Here is a 22,369-nt window from a genome sequence, read left to right on the forward strand (position 1 = left end):
GAAACTATCTAATGGTAGATCTGAGTCGACTACACCTGATCGTAACACTTCGTAACAGTCTTTATTTTATGTTAATATGCAATGCAAGTTTAATTAATCGTATTCTCGCCAGTCTGCGATGATTGTTAAATTTAAATTTTTTGTTTTCGATTTCAAATTTAAACCACGAGACTTTAGGAAAATAATTTTATTAAACCATTTATATTGCTTTTATTTCCGCTTAATGTTTTGCACAAATGGGCGTTTTGTATGTATATTGTTGTACTAAAAAAAAATTAAAAAAAAACTTCTAAGAATTATTTTGCAAATCATGTTTTTGGCAACAGAATACAATGATTGTTTAGTCCAAGTTCATTATCGTCAAAAAAGTTGTTTTGTTTTTAGCTAAAAATGCTGTGTGAATATTAAAATTTGTTTATAAAATTAAAGGACTTGGCAACAAATACAATATTTAACAATAAAAAAGTTGATGTGGTAATAAAAAAAATGTTTATGAATTATTTAAAAACCTCAGTATTTGAAATTTCAATGAGTTTGGCATAAAATATAGGTCAAATCAATTTATAATTTTTAATGAAATAATAAAGATAAAATAATAATCACAGCTATTCCTGTTTATACTTTTAACAATAATATACACATACATTTCATTTCTTAAATAATGCTGATTATATAACATTTAATTAAAAAATGTTTAACCTTAAAAAATTCTACCCCCAAATTCATAAACAATTTTAAAATTTATCGTAAAAACCTGGCCAGAACAAGAAAGGGTAAACAATTTACTAAAAATGTAAAAAATTATAATTAACATAAAACCTGTTTAAATAATTACCAAAACTCTATACAATTTCAAACTTAAATACAAATTCCATTTTTAAGCTAATGGCAATACCTTTAAAACCGTTTTATTTAAACATTTATCTGGCAATACTTCATAATATATATGACAACTCGCTGCTATGACATGAAAAATTGACAGATAAAACAGTTCGTCAGCATTTTTTCTCGAGAAAACGTGAATGCCCAGTAGGCTGTATGAAAATAATTAAAAATAATAAGAAAAATGCTTTAAAATTAAACAAAAAATAAAGCAAAGTATTTAACCATAAATACCACACATTAAAAATATAAAATTTTCAACAAATAAATGAATTTAAAACTAAAAAAGTGAATTGTAAAATTGCTAGAATATTTCGTCACAGATAATTGGAAAAAGAACAAGCATTGAAAAAAAAATACCACTACATTCTCACTCGCTGAAACGCCATTACCCACCAAAAAATATAAACATAAACAAACAGAAAAGCCAATAGCAAAACATAAACAATGGGTCGCCGGTGTTGTATTGCCGGTTGTACTTCAACGTCACGCTTGCCGGAACATCATGGTGTTACTTATCATTCCTTTCCCTCTGACCAAAATGCACGCTCTATTTGGATACGCAACACAAAAATAAGTGCTGATCGCCACATTACCAAAAGTGTTTTAGTATGCTCCCGGCACTTTCGTCGTGCCGACTTTCAACCACAGCGCAGTGGTAAATATTTGCTAAAGCAAAAAGTGTTTCCTACGGTCTTTCCCTGGGGTAAAATTGATGCTGCGCAAATTGAAGAGGATCTGGAGTTTTTAAATTCTACGGGTACGGCGGCCCCCAGCAATTTATTGACCACCTCCTCCTCCACGGTAGATGAAGATACCAAAGCAACTGTGGCGGCCACAGTAGCACAAATTATGGCTCAAACAGCCGAACTAAATGCAGCCGCTGGCATTAAAGTGGAAAAAGTTGAAGGAGTTTTAGAGGAATCTTTCACTGAGACTTCTGTGGCGAATCCAGCAACACCTCCAAATGTTAAATTTGAACCAGTTACATCTTTTAACCCCGGAGCCCGTTTGGAGGCCCAAGATTTTGATGGTGTCTGGCATTCAGCCCGTATTGTTGAAGTCGACAATGATGATCGTGAGGTTTTAATTAAATTCGAAAAGACTGGTAAAAATAAATCCAATATGGCGGGCACTGAAGAATGGATCCCCATGAATTCTTCTCGTCTAAGACAGCGCATTTCAACCAAACCTATTCTAAACTTCGAATTGGAAGAAAAATGCTTGGCACGTTGGTCGGGTCCTCGAAAATTTCCTGGCACTGTTAAGAAAATTCTACCTAATGATATTTATGAGATTTTATTCGATGATGGCTATATTAAGAATGTGCGTGCTATTCATATGAATAAAGTACAGTTGTCGAGTGTGTTAGAACCAGAAGTGGTAGAGAGTAGTGTACCATCAGATGTACCAGCTGAATTGCCAGTTGATCCTGTTGTCTTAGCTGCAACCCAAGCACCTTTGCCTGTTACACCCACAGTGCCGGCAGTGAAAAGACCTTCATCCGGTCAAAATTCTGGTTCCCAGCCTAAAAAGAAAGCACCCAATGGTCCCAGAAAAGATTGGCCTTTGTTGGATTTGTCCAAATTGGATTTATGTATGTAATGGATTTGAATTTTTCTTTAATTTATTCTAAATGTTTCTAATTTGTTTTTACAGCGTCCCTTAATCTCCCGGAAATACCCAAAGATGGTGAATGGACTTGTCATTGGGTTAACGATCAACCGATTGGTCGTGAAGGTTTTTTGGTAGTAGGTGAGCATCGTAAACCCACGGTTATAGTAGAAGATTGGCGTTTACCTCCCGGCTGGGTAAAGCATATGTATCAACGTTCTAATGTTTTGGGAAAATGGGATGTTATATTGGTCACTCCCAACGGCAAACGTTTTAGATCAAAAGCTGATCTGAAAACCTATTTAGAGGAGCAGGGTCAAGTATATAATCCAGACATCTATGACTTTAGTATACACCGCAGACGAGCCAAAGATATTAATTGTTATGCACACACTCCTGATTATGTGCCACAACAGCCGGTTAAATCCAAATCATCGCTAAATACTTCCTTAGACACTAGTTTGGAATCAAAACCAGCTACTATAGTGGGACCATTGCCGTCTGCTGTTTCCTCTCCATATATGGAGACACCCATAGCAGAACCATTGCCTCCCATAGAACTATTGACCACATCTTCTAGCAGTTTGGCCGCTGAAGATAAAAGCGTGACCCAAGTAGAGGCTGAGGTACCAAAACAACTTTTAGAATCGGCTGAAGTTAGTTCGACTCCAACACCCACCTCTACGCCCACGGTGGGTTTGAAAGAGGAGCCAATGGTTTCTTCAGACTGTGGTACACCCACGCCTGTAGTTGCCTCTGCTGCTTTAGCAGTAACAGCTGTAGTGGAACCAAAAAAGGTGGATGACGGATATGGTAAGTTAGGAATTTCCTTGTTAAGTTGTTTGTTTCTTATTTAACTTTTAAATACTTTATTTTAGCTATGGTTGGGGGCCTAAAAGTGCAGATCATCGATAATCTATTTCGTTGTCCCCAAGAGGGCTGTTCAAAGAATTTCCGGAAAGAAAACCATTTGCAAATTCATGTTAAGCATTATCATCGGAATTTAATCAAGTAAGTTTAAATTGCTCTTTTTTATTTGAACTTTTTTAAGCTTCTTTATTAAGAAAAAAGATTTTCCAACAAAAATCGTTTTTATATAAAATATTTATATGATTTGTATCCAAAACTTTTTTCTGATCATGAAAACTCGAAATGCTTTCTTTGTTAAAACAAGCTTTTTTTCATCAAAAAGGTTTTTTATCGAGAAAACTTTTTCACCAAAATCAATAAAGCTAATCTGCCCTAAAAATGCTGAGATATAATCAAAAAACACGATCCTAACATTTTTTTTTTACCAATTTTTTTTTAAAATTTTTTCATAAAAATTATTTTTTTTTTCAAAAAGGTTTTTCATCAAAATTATATGATTTTTTCATTGGGAAAAAATAAAATATTTTTTTCACCAAAAATTTATTTAAAATATTTTTTTTTTTCATTAAAAACCAAATATTTTTTCCAAAAAACTTTTTTCACTTTTTTCAAAAAATTATTTTTCTCTCGAAAGCTTTTTATTGACTAAGTTACATATTTTAGCCAAAAATAAACTTTATTTCCTCGAAAAACTCTATTTCATTAAAAATTATTTTCCTCAGATTACTCGGCTCCTGCCCTAAAATGCTAGAACTGGCTGAAAAACGCACACATCCCGTTAACAATGAAGCCTTTGAGCCGGCACCTAAAAATCAAATACCCAACCAGCAATTCTTTGCTAAATTACATCAACAAGATCTAGAACAAACTAGGGCACATCGCAGAAGTACGGGCGCCCTAAAGACCTCTGTGGATGCTTTACCAGTCGAAATTAAAACAGAACAATTGGAGGAAAGCACAATTAAAGTTGAAGATACTATGGACACTTCACAAAATGATTCTTCCATTAATACACAATCTACAGCGGTTTTAGAAAGTTCTTTTGCCTCCAACAGTGCAGCCGATGATACAGTGGCCACAGAGTTAGGTGGGACAGAAGCACCACCCCTTAAACGTTCTAGATTTTCACCCAGCAAAAGAACACCCGGCTCTAGGAAAAGTAATCGTCAAAGAACCACTAGGAAATATCTTACTGCGGCACAAGCAGCCGCCGGAGTGGTGGCTACAACCTCCTCCGCCACTCCTTTACCAGTGGCTACTGATTCTAGCTTCAGTGGTGTGGCTGAATTTGAGGAGACCCGTCATTCCTTCAATGCTACGCCAGAAATTAATAAAGACGTCAAGAAACGTAAACCAGTTTTACCCTCCAATACTCCCCTAAGTAGTGTTGACTCGCCCATAACCGCAGATTCTGGATCAAATTCGTTCCAGCCACAAAATTCCACCGAAAACGAGGCTATTATCAATCAACCTCCCCAATATATCAAAGAAAATGGTGAATTAATTAAAATCGTACACATGCGTCAAGAGGAAATCATCAATTGTCTGTGTGGCTATTGTGAGGAAGATGGTTTGATGATTCAATGTGAATTATGTCTCTGCTGGCAGCATGGCCTATGCAATGGCATAGACAAGGTGTCACAAGTTCCCGATAAATATGTCTGCTACATATGCCGCAATCCCCAAAGAAGCCGTGAATCCTTACGTTTCAAGCATGATCAAGATTGGCTGTATGAAGGCAAACTACCGGTAGCCAACTTCCATGCTTCCAACAGCAGCCAACTAAACAAAAGATCTGAATATCTCAAACGTTCTCATACTCTAACCGGCAATATATTGGAATTGAAAAACTATATGCATTCGCTTAGAGTTAAAATCAATATAGCCAATAACAAAGGTCATCCCAAACTCTATTTGTGGGCTAAAAAGTGGGATGAGGATGTTATTTCCGAAATAAAGAATGAAATTAAACATGAAACTGAGGATGATAACAAAATAAATAATGCCAGCAGTTTACCTCTAACACCCTCAAAGAAAATCAAATCTGAACCCACTACTCCGGCCAGGCTGGTGCCCAATATACCACAGCCAGAGGCACCCATAGATCCCATTGAGTGCCAGCAGCGTTTAATGGAACATATAAAGATACAACAGGAATTGGTAATGGGTCGTTTAAGTGACATAGAAGCAGCCATAGATGGTAAAGTTTTAAACATTTATTTATTTTTTTTATAATTTTTTTTTAAATTTTACAATTTTTCTTTATTTTAGTTTTGGAAAGTGAGGATGATTTGCCCGATTTACGTATGGACGATTTGGGTGCCACCAAAGATGTTTTGGCTGCTTTTATCAAGGAATTGGAGACGGTTAAACAAATTGCCAAACTAAACAGTTTGGAACACACTAAATTGGCTTATAAGCATCCCTTACATGTAGCTAAATAATATGCTGCAATGGAGTAACTTCCTTTTATCAAGGAATTGTTTTTAATATTTAGTTAGGTATACTTAATTTTTTTGCTTAGTTTTTATAATTCATTCATAATCGTTTTTAATCTGCTAGCTTTTTAAAAGCTATATTTCCTTGTACATTTTATTCCATTATTTTGTTTGAAATTGATGAAATAAATTTAAATAAAAACCCCTTCCCCGCTAAGAAATATGTTTTTTAGTCCAAAAATACATTTTATTTCAAATTGTTATGCTAAATAATTTTGTGTTCACTGTAATACATTGGTTATGGTTGTAGTCCTTACTACAATCGGTGTATATTTAATAAAGTTTCCACATAACGATGGCGCTTTTGTTATTATGGTTTTTCACTTTCCTATTAGATTCGCTCAATTTTGACAGCTATACAACAACAAATCCATAACAATAGTTGGCAACTTATGTTAATTACATGAAAATACACTAAGAAAAAACGGGTTGTTTTATCTGAAAGCAGTTTTCTTTGACTTTTGCTATAATTTTATCAAATGAAAATCGAAAAAACAGAATTATCAAATTTGTTTGTAAAACAAAATTCATTGGAATGCTAACTACGGAATTGAAACCATTCTGAATAAAATGACTGACACGAGTTTTGTAAACTCAATTTTAGTGCAAAACTCGTTTTAACTTTCCACCATTGAAAACAAATTTATTCTCGTGGCTGGAATAAATATCAAAACTAAATTTCAAAAAAAAATCAGGAATACTGAGTAAATTAAAAAAAACATCCAATTACCATACAAAATATGATTAATAGTGATTTATTTTCATAAGTATTGAAGGGATTCAAGAATATGGACTATATTAGAGATTTTGACACTGGCTATCTCTCAGAAAGTTAATTATCACATTGCTGCTTAAGCAAACAAACATCAATTCGTCATCATTCTCAAGAACTGGATATCTCGATAAGCTCTCAACTAGAGAATTCATTAGAAAACCAGTTCTCGGGTTATACGAAAAAATGGCTCACCGTTCTTTAATATATGCAAAATATACAAAAAAATAAATAAATATATAATAATAATAATAGAATTCATATACGCATCCGATATCCTGAAAAACAAATCCATAACATATTGCTCAGTCCAAAAACTGTCAAATAAGTAAGTCACTTTTAAAATCCACTGGGAAATAAGTCTGTACATAAAAGTTCACTTCAATCACCCCTATCGGCAATAACATGTGAAATTTTGTTCTCATGAAATATCCATATCCCTCGAAGTGAAAATTGCTATCGTGATATTCACATGAACTTTTCATTCACAATAGTTAATTTTGTATGTAACAACAGTTTATTGTTTACATAATTTCATCTAAAAATTTAACAACAAAAGGGAAAATATTTCATGTGAAATATTGATTCGCAATAGGGGTGAATTTGTTTTTGAGATTCATACCGACTTTGACAATGAAAAACATACAGTGATTTACAATACAATGGAAACTTTGGCAAATTTTCAATTAATAAGTCACAATCCAATTTTATTTTTAGAAATTTGTTCTATTTTTCGTTTTTTATTAATATATACTTTTATTTACATATGTTGACAAAACAATGGAAACTTGGTAATGGAAAAAAACATTTTTATTTTATTAGATAGGTATCCCTGTTTTTTTATTACTGTTTCACAGCAACGATGCATTGTACCAATTAACGATTTAACCCTCTCCTCTGAAAAAGTTTACCATTCCCATATAACCACATCTGATAAATCTTCATTTAGGGTCTAATTTTGAATCCATATTTTCCAATAGGTTTTATATGGTATTTAGATCTGGCTAATAGCCAGACTACTTTAAAACATGCACTCATTGGATTATAAACACTCGGTAAGACCCCTTTCACACTAGGCAATTTAGTTGCGCAAGTCTTTTGTGTTTGTAGACGTCAGAAGTAATGTCGGGTTAAGGAGAAGAAAATTTAGCATGCTGTTTTTTTGTTGGGCAAGAGACTTGCGCAACTAAATTGCCTAGTGCGAAAGGGGTCTTACAACCATAGAGGTCTGTTTGGGAGATTGTGTTGGAATCTAAAAACAAGGGTGATATTTTCCTCAGCGTATGGATATATAACAATGGATCTGTATCATATTCAAGTTTAGTATCATTCATAATATGAATTGGACCCATACCTTGCCTTGAAAAACAGCTCTACACCACACTTTCCTATTTGTGTGCTCGGAGTCCAGTTCGATTCCATTCGGCCTTCTTACAAATGTTCTCCCATCACTACCATTTATATTGTATTTGGATGTATCCGAAAAAATTAATGATTTTTTATAGAAACAAATTCAAAATCATAGGCAAAAATTATTCTGATTGGATTACAAATATAAAAACTATAAATTTTCCATTAAATTAAAATTCCATTTTACTTTTCATAAATGTTTACCGTGTATTACTTTATATTTACTTGCGCATTGCCAACCATTTATTAGACAATTTGGTTTGTTAATTTAACCGCACCAGTTAAGGCAAAAAACACTTGCCATTGACAGTTGTTTAGTTGACAGCAACATGAAAACATGTTGCGACGGTAGTGCGTAGAGTTAAATAAGTATCCGAATAAAACAAATTGTAATTTACCGAATTACAGCAAACATTAAAGAATAAACAAAATAAAACAATACGCGTATTAAAGTGAATTAAGATAATAATATGAATAACAAATTGTCTAAAGAAATAAGTGAAAATTGAAGCAATAGTTTATCGAAGATACCAGCAAATCAACAAAAAGTTTTTTATAACTCAATGTGTGTCTGTGCAATTTCCTTAAAAAGTGTGTAAAAAATAAAGAGGGGGCAATCTTTACAACAGTATATAGGAATAAAAAATCAAGTATTTAATATAAAATAGAAAAAATAAAGTGATAAATAATAAAACCTAAAGTGAAAATAAAATATGACAACAATAATAGCAATATAGAAAATAATAACAAACCAAAAAATATAAAATGTAATAATAAAGTGTAGTGCAATGTAAATATAAAAAAATATTGTTTATAAATAAAGTACAACAATTGGAAAACATACACTAAAATCATATTAGAAAAAATAAACAACAAAACTACACAGCACACGAAGATTTTATTTTAAAAAAAATCTCTTCAAGGTGAATGAATGGCTGGTTAAAAACAAAATTTTCTTTAATAGTTTTAAGTTTTGAGATTTTTTATTGCTTTTTTTGTACAGCGTCTGCTAGAGTCGTAAAAGTGAAATTATTGTTTTTTTATTTATAATTTTTTATTAGAAAAATGTATGCTTCACAGCTGTTGTGCTTTTGTTTGTTAAAATAAACATTTTATGTGGAAATTTAATATAAAACTCTAATTCTGTATTAAAGAAGAAAGTTTATTGGTGTTTCTTGTTAAATTTTTATATTTTGGCAAATGTTTACAGCTGTTTTTCATTTATTTGCTTTACTTCTTGCCTTTATTCGCTTTTTTGCTTTAGTTTTCAGTTTCTATCACATTCTCTGCTTGTGATGTTAATGTTTGTGTCATTTTGACAGTTTGGCCAGACTGTGGGACGACTACCGTGTCGACAACGACAACAACCAGCATACATTTGCTGCTGATAACCCTTTTTATACCCTCCACCACCATAAGTGGTGAATGAGGGTATATATAAGTTTGTCGTTCCGTGTGTAACATTGAGAAATATTCATCTGAGACCCAACAAAGTATATATATTATTGATCCTTATGAAATTCTAAGTCGATTGAGCCATGTCCGTCTGTCTGTCCGTCTGTCTGTCTGTCTGTCTGTGTAAAACACGCTCACGTCCAAAATACGCAAAAAAACTTAGTAGAGTTGCAAGAAGAATGTTTATTATTGTCCTAATCAGTTTGGTATTGAAAATCAGGGAAATCGGTACAGTGGAACCAAAGTTATGAATTAAAATGTGGAACAACCTCAAAAAAAATTGATAATTTTCACATACATATATTTGGACATTTTTTGTAAATATATTGCAGCTAATATCATAAAATTTTGCACTCGTTACTTTTATGATAAAAGGCGTAACTCTGGTGAAAATTATAAGAATCGGTCCAAGATTTCTCCTAGCCCTCATACAAATTACTTCCCGAAATATGGTTCTATGGTCTATAAATGCCTACAGAATAGGAATATCCATATAAAATTCAGCAAAAATAAGTTTCGTGATAAAAAAAATGATATTACAAAACTTTTCGTGGATCGGCCCATATTTGACCATAGCCCCCATATAAAGTATGCTTCCGAAAATCCCTTAAATAAGCATAAATGTCTTATAAATGTTGCTATCAAGTTGAAATTCGACATAAATAATCCCCATATATACCAAAATCGTTGTACCTAATTCTATGAAGATCGGCCGATAATTGGTTATAGCTCCCATATAAGGACCACTTCCGAAAAACACAATAACCTACATAAATATCTAAAAAAATATCAATATCAAAACAAAATTTCACACACATCCATAGTTTATATTTAGAAATCATACTACTGGATTTTGTGAATATCGGTCCATATTTGACCATAGCTCCCATATAAGGTCCACTTCCAAAAATCAGTTAAGTTCTCATAAATCTCTTATAAATACATTTATCATGCTAAAATTCGACAAAAATTATACTCATATATATAGATATCACTGTACCAAATTTTATGCAGATTGGCCGATAATTGGTCATAGCTCCCCTATAAGGCCCATTTCCGAAAAAAGATATTAAACTTAAAAAGTATTAAAAACATATCGATATCAAAATGAAATTACGCACAGATCAGTAATTTGTATCCAGTAATCATACTTCTGGATTTTGTGAATATCGGTCCATATTTAACCATAGCTCCTATATAAGGTCCACTATATAAGGTCCAATCACTAAAATCCTCATAAATTTCTTACAAATATAGTTATCAGGTTGAAATTCAAAACAAATTTATTCAATATATACAAAAATCGATGTTCCAAATTTTATGATGATAGGCCCATAATTGGTCATAACCTCCATATAAGAACCACTTCAGGAAAACACATTAACATGCACAAATATCAAAAAAAAATCTATACTGAACCAAAATTTTACACCGATCAGTAATTTGTATCCAAGAATCGTACTACAAGATTTTTTAAATATTGGTCCATAATTCGCCATAGCTACCATAAAAGGTCCACTCTTGAAATTCTACAAAAATAGCCCTTAAATACTTAGGACCATAATAGGTCATAGCATCCATATATTAAACCAAAATAGTACACAGATAATTGGCCACAGCTCTCATATAAATACATAAAAATCACGTAAAAATATTTTATGACAATCGAATCATAATAGGTTATAGTTCCCACATAAGTCCCACAACCAAATATTTTGAAATTTGTCTAAATATATTTGTATACCCTTTTTTATACTCTGTTCCTTCACTTGAGGTTAAAAGGGAAAAATGTTGATCCAAACGTATTAACTAATTATTAAGTATATAAATTGTTAAATTTCATACGTTCTAATAGGAATTTCAGTTATAAATTGCTGAATTAGGCACGGCCGAATATAGTACTCTTACTTGTTTATAATCTGTTTCTTCAGTGAAGAATCTTCCCTTGAGGTTAAAAAGGAAAAATGTTGATCCTAACGTATTAACTTATTATTAAGTATATAAACTGTTAAATTTCATATGTTCTAATAGGAATTTCAATTATAAATTGCTGAATTAGATCTGCGTAAACTAGTCTTACTAACAATTGTTATATTATTTCAGTTGTCATACCATCATATTTAGGTGGAGGGTATTTAAGATTCGGCACTGCCGAATATAGTACTCTTACTTGTTTTTTATTTAATTTCCTGGCCAATGTGTTTGTTTTTGTTATTGTAATTTTGTCATTTTCCTTTCTAGGCGGGGGGAGACTGGCTTTTTTCTCATGTATATAAAAACAAAAACTCTGCAGACGCTTGCTTGCCTTTGTGCATTTGTTTTTGTCTTATTCTCAGTTGTTTTCTCTTGTTCTTCTTTAAAATGTTTTTATTTTTATTTTTACTTTGCCGGTTGTTTTATTTTTAATTCTTATTTACGTTTTGTTGTTGTTTTCTTTGTTTTTGCATAAATATTTATTGGTTTATTTGTGTGTTGTTAAATTTATATCAATATAGGTATTTAAATTTTGAAATAAACCAGTAGTTCTAGTAGACTGTCCCGAACAAGTGATTTTAGCTATAATTTAGCCATGTGAGTAGGTATTTTAACATGGGCATGTCCTAAGCAGGGGGTCATTTGATCCTTTTAAATTCACATACTTGATATCTAACTGGTTACTTGATCAGCTACATGACTAGTTGTTTGTTAACATTGACCTGAAATAGTCAGTTTAAAAGACATCTCATAGACTGTCCAATAACCGATTGCTTGTAAAAAACCTTCCTCCGACAACTTGCCAATAGATAACTTCTGATGGATAAAAAACTACATACTTTCTAAATTGTACTACAAAATAAACGTTCAAAGCGAATACACTCAATATTACTTAGAGACACTTAAGTGACAAATGTCTTCACGCTAGATTACCTGGGAAGTATAAAGTAATCAATTGACTTCTCTCTGCACTACAAAGAGCACATACATTTCAAAATATATAAATTGGAGTCAGCCAAGTGGTCAAACATTAGTCACAATTTCAGTCTATAAATGATATATTGACTACTTGCTTAACTGCTGGGAGTGCTCTATTTTCGTGACCGATAGATTGTGTGTTTTTGTTTTGTTTGCTTATTGTCTACCTCTTTCTGTTTTATTTTTGCAATGTTTGTTTTTATAACATGTTCATGTTGGGGAGAGTGTTTTTGTTTTTGCGAGTTTAAAACATTGTATTGCACCTTATATTTTTTTTATTGGAAATCGCAAATATTGCATTGTCTGTCCTTTAGGTGCGGCTAATTTGGAGTTTTTTTTTTGGTTTTAAAAAATTGTGAAAGTAGTTTTGGTGTATAATTCTTATAATATTTGTTCAGTGAATCTATTTCATTATTTCACTTAAGATACGGTTCTGTAATAAATAATTCTGAAAATAGTTTTAATTGAATTCTCAGGCTCATTTAAAATCTTAAATTTATTCAACAATAACTGTCGGAACTTGACGATCCTTTGACAGTACTACTGTTTCTGCTTTCTGCTGAAAATTGGGAAATCTTCATGCGCTAGTAAATCAAAAAAATGCAAATGTAAAAAGGAAGGATTAGAGAAAACAGGCAGTCAATTTCTTTATGAAAATCTATAAACTACTTACTAATAAACAGCAAACAATAGGCATTTCATACTTTCGGAACATTACAGGGACAAACTTTTACATAGCAAGTAGCTGTGGGAAGACCCTAACCCTTGTAAGCCAATCATGCAATGTCAATAATTGAGCTGTAACCATTTGACATTTATTTAGTACAAACATGGGAAATTTTAAAAATGGAACGTTTTGCAAGCTTGAATATTTGTCAATTGTCGGATATTAGGTCTCTCCGTGGAGATTCCCGTGTCTGATTTGATTAGCCAATTGCTGTTGCTGATAAAAGCATTGATGCACTCTAGCTTCCGAATGCTCAGAAAGACTATTTAAGGAACGATGTCCCAGAAACCTTAAGCGTAGATCTCCTATTGTCGGACTATGACAAAGATGATGAAAAATGGTTTCATCCTGGTCTTCATTTTGACAACTTATACAGAAGTCGTTATAGTGCAGGCAAAGTATCCTCGCATGGATACATGAGCCTGTCAGGCCAATAAGATAAGTTGTCTGCCCTCGGTTTAGTAGGGGTTATATCATTCTGGTTATAATACATGTGGGTACGCAGCCCCATCTTGTCTGAACGAGCCCATAGTAAAAGTTACTAATTTGTAGCTTGCAATTAGATAACTCATGAGTACGACTATTGAATGTCTCGCCATCCTCTCTAAGTATTTCGGTATTACTCGACTAAGTTAGATGTTGTATCAGACCTGTCAGAGATTTTCTTGCGGCCTGACTCAGTATACAGTGGTTGACAAAACAATGGAAACTTTTCCAAATATTTCATTAGTGGCCTAAAATCTGAAATAATTTTTTAAAAAATGTTAACATTTTTGTAGTATTTTATTTGTATACTTTTATTAACTTAATTTAACAAAAAACAATATACATTATTAATTAAATTCTAAAAATGAGAAAACAAAATTAAAAGATTTCTTTATTACGGCATTGACAAAACAATGGAAACTTAGGTATTATTTTAACAAATATGGTCTAAACTTTGCAATAACTCAATATTTTGTTGGGTATCCCTTATTTTTTATAACTGCTACACATCGACGATGCATTGAAGCAATTAAAGAGTCAATGGTCTCCTTTGAAATATTTTGCCATTCCCTTATAACCGCCTCCGATAAATCTTCCTTCCTGGTGTAATTTTGGGTCCTTATTTTATGATTAATTTCCCATAGATTTTCTATGGGATTGAGATCTGGCGATTGGGTAGGCCACTGCAAAACACTTACCTCGTTGGATTGTAACCACTCGGTTACAACCCTAGAGGTGTGTTTCGGGTCGTTGTCGTGTTGGAATCTCCAAACTAGGGGCATATTTTCCTCAGCGTATGGATTCATAACATCGTTTAATATGGTTCTGTATCATATATGTACCTGTCATGGTATCTTTTATAATATGAATTGGGCCCATACCTTGTCCTGAAAAACATCCCCATACCATAATATTGCCACCGCCAAACTTTACAGTCTTATTTGCGTACATGGATCTAATCTTATTCCCTTTGGTCGTCTCACAAATTTTCTCCCATCACTGCTTCTTAAATTGTATTTGGATTCTGTTCGGGTACTTATTTCTAATTTTAGGCTATTAACAACCTCTCGAGGAGTTATTTTTGGGAATTTCTTGAACTCTCTCGCTATTAAATTATCTTGTCTAGGAGTAGTCTTACGAGGTCTTCCACCTAAATGTTGAGTTTTTACAGAACCGATCTCACGAAATTTTATTATAATTTTTGAAATTGCTGATTTTTTTATAGAATATTTGTCACAGATCCTTTTTTGTTTTAAACCAGCTTTAAAATCGTTAATTATTTTATTTTTTTAGTCTTCACAAATCTTAACTTTTTCGTTATCTTTGAAAAAAAGCAATTATGCGAAAAAACTTAGAAAAAGAAATTGTGAAAAATTACCAGAATTTAAAAATAAAATAAAATAACTGTAAACATAGCTTTTTACATCGTTCTTTTATGATATCTTGTTATAACTGAGCCAGTTAGATGACCTATTATGTCCATAATTTCAATAAATAGATATCTATGGTAAAATTAAGCACTGTTTTATATCTATTTGTTGAAATTACGGCCATTAATGGCCGACATTTCAACATGATAATGCTACATTCATTTGGTATTCTAAATATAGCCTAGTTCCGAATTCCTGAATATAGAAACCTACGCGAACTCGATCTCCCTTCTTAGAGCTGTCCGTATAGACTAGGGTATTCATTCGACTAATGATCGTTCGATTAATCGAATAATTTCTTGCGAATAATTATTCGAACAATTTAAAAATGGCCATTTTCGAATAACGAATAATTCGAACAATTTTATGTAGAGTAATCGAATAAAACGAATAAATTTTCATATATATTTAAATTGCTTAAAATTGTTCATAAATTAAATAATTAATTTAAATAACTAATAATGACTCACAAAAATTGTATTGTTTCTGAAATTCGATAAATAACTAAAGACAAAGGGACTTTCGATCACTGTAGATGAGTGTTCAGATAGCTCCTTCTATAAATATATAAATATTAATGCAAGAAGTAACAATTCTAAAAACAAATCTTTAAACATTTTTAACTTAGGACTTGAACCAATGAAAATAAAAGGTACGGAATAAAATAATAGTTATTTAGCTGACGAGATATTAGAAGAATCGCAATTTAAAATCAAAATATTAACATAAATTAACCCTCTAACCGGCAAGGCTGCCTTTAGGCGGGTATGTTAAATGTGTGTAATGCTGCTTTATTTGGTTATTTTTCCCGTTATAACGGTAAATATTTGTAAAGAGACAAACAATTTACTTATTGTGATAAACAAGAAAGTGCACTTGTCTTTTGTTTGGTTTTATTCCAACGTACATATTTCTTTTTTATTTTCAAACAATAACCTATTATATATTATGTTATGTGATGTTATTAACCGCGTACGTAAGTGTTGCAAAATATTTAATAAATCGAATGATAAACACAAATAATGCAAATTAATGTTTTGTTGCAAGAAAAGCATGGAGTTCGTCTTATACATGATTTTGAACATCTTTGTCTGACATGGTAATAAACTTTTTACGTATTTGTAAATGCGTCGATCATGCAGTGCCTGACTTCAAATTAGCCACGTTCTCTGACAATGATATCAAACTTTGAACAGATTCCCTTTATTGTGTAATTCCCCAAGACCACTTTATTAAGCAAAGATTCGGCAACCTTGATAGAATAATTAACAGTGAATTTACTAAAGAATTAGTTACTCAATTTAAAACCCGAATTAATGAACGACATAAAAAAGTTCTTAATACGTTTATATTGTATTTGAATTCAGGATCATGTCCAACTAGCTAAAAATTTTTAAAGCATAGCTCCAAAACGGATACTAATGGGTTTGCTAGTCAATTGTTTTGTAGATTTGTAGTTAATCTGATCAGAATATTTCTGTTGAAAATTTAATGATGGACTTTGTTTTCGAATGTTTTTTAACATTCTCAATACTTGAATTGTTAACTTTAACGTTATTTTTTGTTTTTCTTTACCAATAAAATATTAAAAAACCGACATCAAAACTTCATTCTTTACTTTTTTAAAAAATTTAAATTATTCGAATAATTCGATTAATTTTATACGTGTGGTCGAATTATTCGAACAAGTTAAAATCTCTTATTCGAATTATTCGTTTTATTCGAACAAGAGAAAAATCGAATAATTCGAATACCCTAGTATAGACTGAGAGACTAGTATTTAGTAAAGGTCCGTCCATTTGTTCCGAAGTACCTCGATATGAAGGTCCTAGAGATGCAGTAATCAATATTATCTGAAAGATTCTGTATACTTCCTATTATACTGGCGTGACCGTATTGAGCATGTTTCCATGCACCAATCTCAGTTAGTATGAAAGCCGTAGTTAATGCCATTTGTCTAGCCATTAGATCCATTTCAATATAGTAAAGAGCGACTTTGTTGCAGTCATTCTTAAAGTTCATTGTCTAGTGCCTTCCACCATACAGAGACTCCATAGAATAATATCGGCTTGGTGACCGTATCAAATAGCCAATTACCATACTGGTGTATAATACTCCACAGCGTACCTATGACCTTCTTACAGACATACATTGCCGTCAAGGCTTTTAATGTTCTTGAAAGGGTATTGTATTTCCAGGATAGTTTACTATTCCGAATAACTCCCAAGTATTTTGCGCTGTCCGATAGTGTTAGTTCAACACCATTTAATCGGGGAAGCGAGAAATGAGGAATCTTGTACGTCCTTGTTCAGACTTACTTAAAATCGAGAAAATCTGCCCACAAATGGCTGGCCAAAACTTTTTTTCACCAAAAATTTAGTTTTCAACTAAATTTTTTTTTTTTTTTTGCCAATATTTTTTTTTACTAAAATTTGTTTCCAACATATTTTCACCAAAAATTCTGTTTAATATTTTTCTTAAAGTATACTTTGGTGATTTCGACACAAATAAAAATCTTTGGATTTTTATTCATAACAATACGGAATACGATATTTTCATTTATGCGTGTTAATATCTTAAGCCTGTTGTTAATTACATATTATACAATATAAATGTTTAAAAAATGATAATATATAAAGTATTATATGTACAGAAAACTAGACAAATATTACCAAATACTTACTGTACCAAAGTGCTAAACATGTTGTGAAATATATAAAACTTGGTGCGTTTTTCTTTCTAACCATAGGCTCAAATTTCATTCAAAATGTGTTGGTCTGTTTAATGGTTATCAAGTGTTAAACTACTTTAATATTTATTTAGTTGTATTTTATCATTATCATACAATATATGTAAATGTATTTGCAATAAAGTAAATAAAATTTACCTTAGATTACCTTAAGTGTTAATTCTACAAGATTTCTAAATAACTTTAAGACATAATATTTAAGTAAAATATTTACACAATATTTTATTTAAATACATAATGTATATGTAAGGTCTGAGATCGAAAAAATCTTAACATACACATCTCTATATATATAAAAATGAAATGGTCCATGTATGTAATGGCATCACATGAGAACGGCTGGAGCGGTTTGGCTGATTTTTTTTTATTCGATTCGAAATTTGCAGGAGATGGTTTGTAAAGAAAAAAACTAAAAATTCCGGGTAAAACTCGGATTTTTTTTTTGACTTCAGTCAACTATAATAAAAAAGCCCCCTAAAGTATGCAGTACAAATTTAGATATTTTATTTGCAAATAAATAAGAACAGGCAGGTGTATGTGGGTCGGAGAAACTTGAAGAACTAACATTAGTAAATAGCTATCAGGCGTAGCCGGGGCGGTCAAATAGTCTATATATATACATTAGGGTGGCCCTTAATAAACGAAAGTTGGATTTTGTCCACTCTCACCCCCCAGTTTGGTGAACATTAGTAAAAAAATCATCCTGAAAAAATTTTAGGTAAATCGGTTGGGGTTAAGACGTGCCGCAAGCCCTCTGAAGTTTTGAGATGCATTTACAAGGGGAAAAAATGCATTTTTTTCAGTTTTTGTAAAAATTTTGCCATTAAAAAATTACTTTTGTAATTTAATTTAAAAGAATCGAAATGTGTACGTAATTGTCGTTCTAATGAGACATAAAAAACAGAAATTGGTCAAAAAATATTAAAGTTATTAAAAATTCGCCAGGCCATTAACGTGTCTCAGGCCACTAGAACAAGAAATGTATGAACAAAATTAACATATTTTGATAAATATTAAAATAAAAGCTCATTTTTACTTAAAATATGTCCATATTTACTTGTATATGAGTTTTTGTCTTCGTAGGATACCGTTAACCTATTCTAAGGTATGAACAAAAACATACAATTTTTTTAACGGCAGTTTCAAAACTCCATTTTCAATTTTTTAAAAATTTTGTTAAACAAATTTCAGAATGTTTTGATCATCTCATTGGGATTTATTAAGAATATAATAGGGAATAAAAATGTGAAAAAATTATGAAAATATCTCTTATAGTTTTTCCGTATCTGTGATTTAAATTTTGAAATTTTCGAGAAAAACCAATTATTTGGCAATTTTTAGGCCAATCAGCTCTATTTCCTTAGTCTTATGAATTTTAAGCCAAACTTATTCAGAATATTATAGTCCAGATAATTCTAAATATACTCTGAAACTTCTACTGAAATCGAAAGACGTTAACCCTTAAATCGTGAAGGTCAAAGGTCAAATTTTTCAATATTTGTAATTTCTCTTGTAAAGATTTCTAAATGTTCGAAATGTTGTATATTTTTGGGCCGATTTGATGAAATTTAACAAAAATATAACATAAACTCTAGGGTTTATAATAACAGCACCAGAATGGAAATTAACGTTTAATGGCACTTGTGGTTATAATGACCCCAAACTTTTAAAATCATAATTTTTTTTATGGTTTTAGAAGTTTGGGGTCATTTTAACACCAAGTGCTATATAGGGTTAATTTTAATTTTTCTGCTGTTTTTGTAAATACTAGGCTTTGTGTTATATTTTTTGTTAAATTTCATCAAAATCGGCCCAAAAATATACAACATTTCGGACATTTCGAAATCTTTCCAAGAGAAATTCCAAATATTGAAAAATTTGACCTTTGACCTTCACGATTTAAGGGTTAACGTTTTCCGATTTTAGTAAAAGTTGCAGAGTATATTTAGAATTATCTGGACTATAATATTCTAAATAGGTTTTACTTAAAATTCATAACAGTAAGGAAATAGAGCTCTTTGGCCTAAAAATTGCCAAATAATTGGTTTTTCTCGAAAATTTCGAAATTTAAATCGCAGGTACGGAAAAACTATAAGAGATATTTTCATAATTTTTTCACATTTTTATTCTCTATTATATTCTTAATAAATCCCAATGAGATGATCAAAAAATTCTGAAATTTGTTTAACAAAATTTTTAAAAATTTGAAAATGGAGTTTTGAAACTGCCGTTAAAAAAAATTTATTTTTTTGTTCATATCTTAGAATAGGTTAATGATATCCTACGAAGACAAAAACTCATATACAAGTAAATATGGACATATTTTAAGTAAAAATGGGCTTTTATTTTAATATTTATCAAAATATGTTAATTTTGTTCCTACATTTCTTGTTCTAGTGGCCTGAGTCACGTTAATGGCCTGGCGAATTTTTAATAACTTTAACATTTTTTGACCAATTTCTGTTTATTATGTCTCATTAGAACGAACATTACGTACACATTTCGATTCTTTTAAATTAAATTACAAAAGTAATTTTTTAATGGCAAAATTTTTACAAAAACTAAAAAAAATGCATTTTTCCCCTTGTAAATGCATCTCAAAACTTCAGAGGGCTTGCGGCACGTGTTATCCCCAACCGATTTACCTAAAATTTTTTCAGGATGATTTTTTTACTAATGTTCACCAAACTGGAGGGTGAGAATGGCCAAAATCCAACTTTCGTTTATTAAGGGCCACCCTAATATACATATATAAAAATTAAATGGTCCATGTATGTAATGACATCACGTGAAAACGGCTGGAGCGATTTGGCTGATTTTTTTTATTCGATTCGAAATTCAGGAGATGGTTTGTGAAGAAAAAAAATTGAAAAATTCGGAAATTTAAATTTTTAATATATTTCATTCTTTTTACTTCTCACTTTTCTTAATAAGAGACATTTTTGGAGAAACTTGAAGAACTAACATAGCTACCCGGATTTGCCTCTCTTGGTACAAATAACATATTATTGTTCTTGTATCACTCAAGACCTTTATTACCATAGCAACAGGATGCCAAATCAGGGCAAAAATAAGTTGACACATTAAGAAGTCTTATGTATGGAAGTATCCACTTTTGTACACATTCCTTGATGTAAATTTCAGTATTTATAGAGCCCTTTGTTTGGTTCTTTTGCAGCAACTGCATATTGCCTGCCATGCCAAGAACTTTATGGGCAAATTTTCTGCTTTTGGATCCTAAACTTTTCTACAATATTCCCTCGAGCATCAGCAACATAAAAATATTGACCCGGAAGCTGCGTAAAATTTTCCAGAACATACGTTTCGTCAGCCATTATGCAGCAGGTATATTTTTTATATAAAATTTGAGTTAAATTTCCATGCTCTGTCTTTGGCCTCTAAATTTTTAGGAGAGTTCCTGTCTGGAACTTTTTGAGCCTTGTATTTTTTAAACCTGCATTGGCATTAACTTTTCGTACCAAATAGTCCTAGTATTGAGCTAACCGGACTGCTTTCCTACCGGATGTGTTGGGAGTTCTTTTGAAAATGCTCTCTATTTATTGGCTTTAGAAACATCATGTGGATCATTCCTTCTACCTGAACCAGGTTTTCTATCAACGGATAAGTTGTCTTGATACTGTTTAATAACATTGGAATCAGTTTGATGGCTGACCTTTGATTGTTTGGCCAACTTTTTGTAGGACCAAGTTGGGTTTTGTTCAAAATATTTAATAATTTTAGTACGCACTTTTTTCTCGTTACTCATTTTAATCAGATTAACATTAAACATAATAACTGACATGGTCCTACAAAGTTAACTTGTTTAAAAAAGAAAATCAAATAATATTTGATTTAAAAGTTTTAATGAAAAACGTGGGTTAAGATTTTTTCGATCTCACTCCTTATACCTGGTTGTTTTTGTTAGGAAATTTATTTATTATCTGTTTTATATTTAAGTAATAGTTAAACTTAAACTTAAATAACAACTTTTGAGAATTTTCTGAAAACAATTATCTGGAAATATGACAATTTTTAGAAATAACTTACTTTAATCCCCTCTTTGTAATAACCATTTTGTAAATCAATGTTTTTTTCCCCTCCGAAAATTTACTTCAAGTTGTATTTTCAATTGTCATCATTGACATGTTTTGTTATTTTTGTTGTTGTTGTTTTTATTTAATCCACATTTCGTTAAGCATAAATAAGTGGCCATGCATGTGTGCTTATTTATTCGGCTCCCTGCCTGCAAGTACAAACATACACTCGTACTTACATACATACATACGAGATATAAATAGAGAGAGAGAGGAAAAGTGTGCTTTTAAGTCTGCTATTTTGTGAGTATTTGTGTTGTTTTGTTTTTGCGTTTATTATTTTTTTTTGTTTTTGGTGCAGCAGGAAATGCATTTTTTAACCGTCTGTTGCCATGATTTTTAAAAATAGATATCAAACAGCTACTGCGACACTAAAAACAACAACCTCATATATACATACATACACACAATGCATTTTCACCAAATCCTT

At 31.5% G+C, this 22,369-nt stretch overlaps 2 protein-coding genes across 2 annotated transcripts in view; both read left to right on the top strand.

Moving 5' to 3' along the window:
- The first annotated feature begins 987 nt into the window (after positions 1 to 987).
- MBD-R2 lies at positions 988 to 6,025 on the top strand. Its single transcript, XM_065505968.1, has 5 exons — positions 988 to 2,479; positions 2,542 to 3,309; positions 3,375 to 3,507; positions 4,089 to 5,566; positions 5,638 to 6,025. The coding sequence occupies exons 1-5, from the start codon at positions 1,330 to 1,332 to the stop codon at positions 5,808 to 5,810; spliced, it is 3,702 nt and encodes a 1,233-aa protein (XP_065362040.1). The 5' UTR covers positions 988 to 1,329; the 3' UTR covers positions 5,811 to 6,025.
- A 2,342-nt stretch (positions 6,026 to 8,367) lies between these two features.
- Positions 8,368 to 22,369, top strand: part of Hs6st (heparan sulfate 6-O-sulfotransferase) — a 408,721-nt gene continuing 394,719 nt past the window's right edge. Inside the window, exon 1 of the mRNA XM_065506173.1 lies at positions 8,368 to 8,969. The gene's annotated coding sequence lies outside the window, so the exon portion shown is untranslated. The remainder of the gene's footprint in view (positions 8,970 to 22,369) is intronic.

Source organism: Calliphora vicina, chromosome 1, assembly GCF_958450345.1.
Source record: "Calliphora vicina chromosome 1, idCalVici1.1, whole genome shotgun sequence".
In the NCBI taxonomy this organism is placed as follows: Eukaryota; Metazoa; Arthropoda; class Insecta; order Diptera; family Calliphoridae; genus Calliphora; species Calliphora vicina.

What these genes read in the sequence shown, in the direction of transcription:
- MBD-R2 (XM_065505968.1), top strand. Translation starts at nt 1,330, where the DNA reads ATGGGTCGCCGGTGTTGTATTGCCGGTTGTACTTCAACGTCACGCTTG. An exon ending in AAAGGTGGATGACGGATATG is followed by an intron (nt 3,310 to 3,374) that starts GTAAGTTAGGAA and finishes ACTTTATTTTAG; the next exon opens with CTATGGTTGGGGGCCTAAAA. An exon ending in CATAGAAGCAGCCATAGATG is followed by an intron (nt 5,567 to 5,637) that starts GTAAAGTTTTAA and finishes TCTTTATTTTAG; the next exon opens with TTTTGGAAAGTGAGGATGAT.